Source organism: Ruditapes philippinarum, unplaced genomic scaffold (assembly GCF_026571515.1).
Source record: "Ruditapes philippinarum isolate M1 unplaced genomic scaffold, ASM2657151v2 ctg1894_1_1_1_1, whole genome shotgun sequence".
Taxonomy (NCBI): Eukaryota; Metazoa; Mollusca; class Bivalvia; order Venerida; family Veneridae; genus Ruditapes; species Ruditapes philippinarum.
Window position 1 is genome coordinate 119,798 of NW_026852855.1, and position 8,271 is coordinate 128,068.

An 8,271-nucleotide genomic window follows, 5' to 3' on the forward strand; every position below is an offset into this window, starting at 1 on the left:
GACGCCTTTAATGATGATGGTAATGTGATAAGGACAAGGCTTTCTTAATCACTTGTCTTCCTACTTGTTACTACACCCATGTTACTATATCCATGTTTATTGTACATGTAATGAAAGTTTGGATTTTTATGAGATACTGTTAAAGTGTCCAAGGGAGTCGGATTATTTCGATAATTTAGCACAGCCCAGCCAGCATAAACACTGTTCACCTATAAGCTATCATATAAATATACATGTCTTACATATCATCACCAGGAAGGAATCTTATTATTTAGAAATATATAATGTCAAATGTCATTTTGTTGACCTCTTACAAATGGATTAGACCTTTAGATATTGTTTTATTGGCCTGTTTGATTGCATAAAATTGCTCTGTTTTCAGATACTCTCAAGGGAAATCTGTTGGTGAGAGTAACATATTAAATATCATCCAGACCTTTTCCGTTTATAGCTGCAGCAAGTCGTTATATTTGTTAAATGTTTCCCTTGAAAAGAACAATTTTGACAACAGGAATAATATGTATTGAATAAATCTATTAACTATATCTATATTTGTGTGACGTACGTACCATATGCAGTGCGTTGTTACCTAGCTAATATATCAAATTAAAAAAGCACACGTTGAGTAATATCATGTGACAAGCTTGAATGGATAGATACAATATGGATTACAATATTATTCTTGGAATACTCTTTATCAATATTATATTACACAAAGAACAATGTGTAGCAAAAAGCAGCGGACATGCGGTCTGGGAACATTTGTTTCTTAATAACAGCTATAACAATGGTGTAAGACCGGTTAAGCAATGGGCAACACCAACAGTTGCTGAGGTTGGCATGGCAGTAATAGCATTGATAGACTTTGATGAAGTTAAACAAACAATTATTCTTACTTCTAAACTGACACTTTCTTGGAAAGACGAATACCTGGTTTGGAATCCTCATAGTTTTGAAAATATTACACATATTCATGTTCCTCAGTCACAGGTATGGAAACCGTTTATAATTCTGGAAAATTCTGTCGCAAAATATTCTGATATGGGTTCCCCGTCTGTACAAATTATTGTTCACGCTGATGGTAACGTCATATGGAATCCAGTTGAAATATTTCAATACACATGCACGGCTGATGTTCGACAATTTCCATTTGACACACAAACATGTTCAATGGTATTTGAAACACCGGACTTTTCAGATGAACTTATCATACGCTCGGTTAAAGAACACATTGATTTTCATGGTAAAGGTGTTTTTTCAGGCTGGTCAGTAATGGAGACTAGTATGGGCACGGAAACAGAGAAAGGAGAAGGTACTCATATTATATGTGCTATCACACTACGACGAAATCCGACATATTTCATAATGAACGTTTTTCTGCCAATCGTCATTCTCTCCTTTATGAATATTTGTGTATTTGTCCTACCTGTGCAATCTGGAGAAAAGGCATCTTTCGTCATCACCGTGTTCCTTTCACTTGCTGTTTTTTTTTTGACAATTGTTTAAGGGAGGGAACCTTTCCCCCCACCCCTCCCACAAAAATAGCCCTTTTCAATGTTTACGTCTTCCCTGTGTACACTTCTCAGTGTTATTTAAATTTCCCAAAAGTTACAAAAATCGAGTTTAAAATCTACCCCCATTTATTCCCGGAACGGGCCAGTTTTTACCCCTTTTCTCGTTTTAAAATTGTTTTTGCATTTTTTCGTCAAGGCCTCATTTTTTTCAATGCCGGTGAGGAAAAAAACGATTGGTTTAAAAATTTTTAGTGGAAAACCCTGCCCCAATGCTTTAAAAAAGCTGTCGCTTTGTCATTAGACAATGCTTGTGAATGGGAAGACTCTAAAGAAATTGATACTACGAAAGAAACAAATGTCACGTGGCCAGATGTTGTAAGAGTATTAGATAACATATTCCTTGTGCTATTCACAGTCATAAATATAATAATAACTGTCACTATTATAAAACTGGCAGTGATCAGTGACAATTCAACTGAAGACCACGCGGAACACAGTGCACATAGTGCATATTGAACACGTGAAGTGTAGTGATTTACAAAAACAAATATATAAAGATTAAATGTGCATGTGCATGGTTTTTAATAAGATTTTATTATCTTGACTGGAATTGTGGAGACTAAATGGAGAAAGATAGAAATTGATAACTAAGATATTTAGCACCTGATTTTCTTGGTAATGATAATAATGTTATTTTGTTATCATATCCTCACCTTTCGAAGATTTAATATAACTCACGAAACCTGATCGATGTGATGAAAATGTACATGTATGTACAAAGTAAAAATAGGATATCTTCATTTTAATTTTCAAAGTCTTCTTTAGGTATACTATGAAGGCACTAGACTATTGCAGAAACGACGTGTTTCGACGTGAAAGATACATGTTTTTTTAGCTTTGAAAACAAAAAGAAGTCATAGGGGACGAGGTCAGGTGAACAAGGAAGTTGGGAGAGCACAGCTTCTTTTCTTTTTCTGCTTCTTAAAGTCTTGCACTATAGACCCCTTGTCCGATGTCTCGTTGCCATGCAGCAATCTGACCTGTTGCGGGTCTTCGTTTTCAATTGAATTTGTTTAGTTTTAAAAAAAAAATAGCTTGTAGAATTCCGCATTAAGAAATTTGGCCTGTAGAATTTTTTTTTTCAGCCTGTATATGTCATACCCACAGCGTTGTAGACAGGAATAAGGTGAAATGCAGAAACAGAAAATCATAACTTCTGTTTTTTTTCTCTCTCTTGATTCAATTTAGTGACAAAAAATCATAATGTGTAGCTCGAGCGATTGTTTAAGTAATCTCCCATTGTTTGTAATTTTTGATCGGGACATAACTATAATCACTTCTACCATCAGTTTTCATTATCAAAAAAGTCTTAAGAAAATAATATATTTTACTCCCCGACATAAGCTTTTTTTCCCCAACAAGTAAAAACATTCGGTGAGGGGTTGGGGTCATGATTAAATATGGACATATTTTCCTATTAATTAAATTCCCACAAATGTTAGCTTCTTCAGAGAGACAATTGAATATTATTGATCAGTTATTTTAAGCAAATGTTTTTAGCCACCAAATTAAAAAGAGTAAAATTACTGATGGGGCGATTTGTTTATAGTCACTTATTATTTAGGTGGTTGTTGTTGTTGTTGTCATTACTATTATTATTATTATGAGTATTATTATTATTATTATTATTATGCTGGTAGTTGTTTTGAATATTTTTTTGAATTAAACTTATATTTTTATATGTTCTATGTATGATAGAATTAACGTCTGTTTATGTGTTTTCTTATTTGCATTTAAAAACTCCTACTTTGTGACATTTTAAATTTGTATGAAGAGCAAATGTTGTCTTATTTTGGTTATGCATTTTAAGCTATACTTTTCAAAGTAAAAAAAAACGGAGCCATTTTCATGGCTGGTTAACCTTTTTTAGTTTTGTTTATAATCTATAGATCTACCTACCTTCAAATAAATCAATGGTTTCATTCAAGCTAACGAAAATTGTATAAAAGGGTAAATATTTAATGTAATTATAAATTACTAGATAGGGTATATGACAGCTTTATTATCAGCAATGCGATTCCTGATGAATTCCTAATAAATACAAACATGTAACTTCATTGACATTGAACAGTGTTTAAATTGATACAATTATCATTCAACTACAGGAAAATTCTCACAATACTGTAATCTAATTATGTGTCAAAGACTAAATACGAACAAAAAAATGAATAATGTGTTCACATTCGATTCCAATAAATGAACATGACGTTCTTTTCCCTAGAATCAGTTAAAAAAGAATCCCCAGCCATTGAGAACATACATCTTGACATTTTATAATGACGCGGTGCCTAATTTGAATTATGCATTAATTGAATCAAAATGCGTTCATATCTAACAAAAAAACCTGCGGGAGCGGTGGTTTGTCACCATAAATTACGTTAAATGCATTAATAACGATAATGTTATATTGCTTTAATGAATATGATAAGTACGATTGCATTGGTTTTAGTTTCAGATGTACTGATATTAACTCAACAATAGCCTTAACCCATTAATTACTTCATGAGCATTTTGTGAAAAATGGCTGTTTCCATTAAAAAAGTCTCCCGTTACAAGTTCAAATTGCTATAAAACTATAAAAAAAATGCTAATCAAACTTGGCACAAATATTGACTGGATCATTGCCTTTGTAACAACATGCTCAGGCTTTAATTTCCTGTTACCATGGCAACGAGGGGACATCTCAAAATTGCCAAAAATCACTATTTTGCGTTGATTTTTTCCATCAAAATTGATTTCAAAGTGCTGCAACTTCTCAATGGATTGAGATAGAGTCAAATGCTTTTCAAGGTGGGTTACACGTTACCTTATGATCGATCTGGGGTCATTTTTAGCCTCTCACAATTTTCTGGGCGATGAGAGGCACATCCTCCTTCTGGCAACCCCCTGATGTACCTTTTGGATGAGGGCGGCGCCAAAAAAGTGTTCACTTTTTTATCAACATTTCTCAAACGAAAACATATGTTTAGGGCAAAAACAGGATATTTTTTCACTATTTTAGGCCTAAAAGAGGGGGGGGGGGTCGAAAGTGTTTTCGTCTCTGCAACCTTAATTAATTCTTGTCATTTCCGTTGCAGCAATACAATCATTGTGTGACTGACTGTTCCATACAGATTTCTTCTTCTCCTTTTTATTGAAATTCGAAAACAATTATGTGCTGTAAAGCTTTTTAGAGCTTAAACTTGGCAAGTTTATTCATACAGTTTAGTTTTATTTCTTGTTTCGTGATACAATATTACAATTGTATATGCAGGTTACATGATATTATATAATATTATTTAGACATAGTAAGTCCTATTTTCCGAAAAAAGGACGTTTTACATGGCTTAGTCTTTATATATGGTTGGTGATGCTGTGTTTAAGTGAATGGTTTTTTATTTACAAATAAGTCAAATGGTCAAGCAGGAACTATTTATGAATATGTTTATGTTTAAAGGCATAGAGAATGACACACGCATAACTTATCTACTTAAATTCATTCTAGGGCAACGCTAAATTTATATAAAAAAGAATGGTAATAAACAGGTGTTCAAATAGAGGAGCCTGAATGCTGGTGATGTCGCATCATCATTCATTTCTAGTATTTATCAGATCCTATGATTGAAAGCATGTGTATGCATGATGCTGACTTTGGAGAGATTGTCGTAACAGATAAATAAATTGTGTGAATTACACTCAAAAAACTTTAACAATGTTGATGCATTGACTTTGAGACATGCTATAAATGACCTGTCAATTTAACCTTGAAGTAGACTATAAGATGCTTTTTTTAAAAAGAAGTATGTGAGGGGTATTTTTGCAGGGGTGGAAAATTTGTTTACTTCGAAAAAAAGTTAAATGAATTGGCAGAATATTTTTCTAATCGGCCATTTCCGTCAGTATCCGAATAAGCCCTATTTAGGAATAATCGGCGAGTGTTCCGAAGAATTTCAGGTTTTGTCTTCGTCATCCCGGTTACGGCATTTTGAAATATACCACGATTTTCAATAACATTTAGAGTTATTCCTTTTGTTATAGAAATCCCTTCTTAAAATATCATTTAATAGTGATATACTTTTTAACGGAATAAAATACAATTAAATTATTGGCATTATCTTAAAATAATCGTTGTGGAATCTGTAGAGCATAGATGCTACGTATATTGCTTTTTCTATCAGCATAATCAAATTAATACAATATGTGTTTAATATTCATATGTTAAAACACTTAATTATAAAGATTATACAGTATCTCTCGGGAAATTTCAATATCATGCATTGTTAAATCCAATTAAATCATTTTATTGTAAAATGCAAATGACATCGCTTTTTCCGAATATTGAAATAAAGTTGATATTTGTTAATAAATTACAATAATCAACAACATAATAAACCCTCTCCTTATGCATACCTTCCACGCAAAAAAAAACAACAACAAAAAAACTTTATTATCTTCGTGGAAAGTTTGAAGAAATTGCAAATCATAATCTCTTACATACTGCTCACCTGACGATAAATAGACGATATTGAATGAGTGTAAGTTCAATACTGAATTTATTGCGCGAGTTGAATAAAATTATATTATGCGAGCCTCTGGCGAGCATAATATTATTTTATTCAACGAGTGCAATAAATTCAGTAATGAACTTACACGAATTTAATATTCTATTTATCACATACCATAAATAAAGACTGTTTAAAGTGAAATAAGAGTCACATTTCATTGACGCGCCTATACGCTAACGTTTAGCGCGTCTTTAAGCTATGTTTGTATAACGCTAATGACGCCACGTCATGGCCGTGCAATACGATATTTACGGAGTCGCAAAATCGGCACGGGTGTGTGATAAACGAAAATATTTTATTCTATGTTAAAAAATTCTTAAATTGTAACATGTTACTGCAAGTGAACATCTAATAAATATTATTTTTGTAACCTGTGATAAAACATGAAATGTTTCCACAGGATATTTATGAGTCCACCCACTTTTCTGTCATAGTGGCATATAAACATACTTATGCATATTTTATGAAAGCCAAATGTTATAATAATAAAGAAAACTCTTGCTCTTGAAAATCAAGTACTTCATGTGTCACTGTGACCTTGACCTAATTGCCTGATATTCAAAAAAGGGTTTTCTACAGGCCAGTGGCAATGATCCTACATAGTTTCACAAATTTAGGTTTTAATATTACTTGTAAAAATATGATAAACAATATAAACAAGGAAAGGTGGCGTTCACTGAACGCAACCCCCACATGACCCAGCAACAAGAAGCAGTGGCAAGGAGCCCATACGGACCCCAAACAAAAACGGGACAGGGCACGAGGCAGAGCACGGACAAGCTAATCACTAAAATGATTATTGGTTATTTGTAAAATAAGGAATTTACACAAAATGTCACTGTGACATTGGCTTTTGATACGCCCGTATAAAAGACCTAAAATAAATAGCGGTCGTCTTCTAGTCATGGCCAACCTACCCAGTAAGTCTTGGAACACCATCTTATCGGTCAAACATACTTTTAGAAGTGAATACCATGGTGACGTTCACCTTCGATCTACTGACCTCTAATCAATAGGGGTCATGCATGTAGTCTTGAGTCCCAACCTCCGAATCTAAATCATCAAATCTATGACTGTTTACCAAAGCATTCTCTAATTTTTGATAAGACAAGCTGTCTGAGGTCAAGGCTATTTCAAATATTGCAGACTCGATTTTGAATGATTCTGTTTGTGAGAGATTATGCAGCATCTCCACGCCCCTTGCACCGCCTTGAACAGTAGTCGATCTTAAACACATGAAATTTTAATCAATGATACCGAAGGAACAGAAAAAATATAGCAGCATGGAAATGAAGTACGGGTTGACATTTAACAGCTGACACACAATGCTTTTATAATATTTTTTACAGAATTCAACCTGCAACACTTAACGTACTGAAATCTGATAAAGGTATATAAATTAAGTTCGAGGGCTTCTTTCAAACAACGGCACATGCTCGCGTAATTTTATCTGTTAATGTACGTCTGCGTTGCAGTTTTATGCGGGAACTACTGCTGCTGTTAATGTCCTAGATGTCCTAGAAAACATTTTGGATCACTTTCATTTATATCATTTTACAAATTATTTTAATTCTTCATCATTAGCATTGTTTGTTTTGTGACACTGTTAAACTTTTATAAATATTGTATTCAATTATAAACGAGCGAACATTGATGTTGAGGGGTTAAATAAACATAATTATTGAACACAAATGATGATTATCAATGCTTTTTAGAATTAAATGAATTAAAAATATTTGTGTCTTTATTCTCGGAATTCAGTATATGATACCGCATCTCAAAGATCCTTTACTCAACGTGATATGAAAGGACGCACAACACGATTAAGTTACTTATGAAAATCCTTGGAACATTTTTAAATACATGCAACACCACTTAAATCTGTATTCATGTTTGTATAACAATTACTCTATTTTCCTAGTAGTTAATAGTGTTTATTTTTTTTTTTTTCTAGGGATTGAATGTAATTTCATCACAAGCTGAATTTTTTAGTTATATCATATGATATTTTCCCTCAATTACTACATGTACATGTGTAACAAAAGTCAAGTTACACTTTATAAAAAAAACTATGAAATCATAAATGCTGTTATCAACTTTATTTTTAAAATATCATCCTCGCCTAACGACTCGGGTGATATAAAATCTTAGCA

At 32.9% G+C, this 8,271-nt stretch overlaps 1 protein-coding gene across 1 annotated transcript; it reads left to right on the forward strand.

Moving 5' to 3' along the window:
* Positions 1-97: 97 nt before the first annotated feature.
* Positions 98-1,506, forward strand: LOC132726455 (acetylcholine receptor subunit beta-type acr-2-like). Its single transcript, XM_060711773.1, has one exon. The coding sequence runs from the start codon at positions 649-651 to the stop codon at positions 1,504-1,506; it is 858 nt and encodes a 285-aa protein (XP_060567756.1). The 5' UTR covers positions 98-648.
* The last annotated feature ends 6,765 nt before the right edge of the window (positions 1,507-8,271 follow it).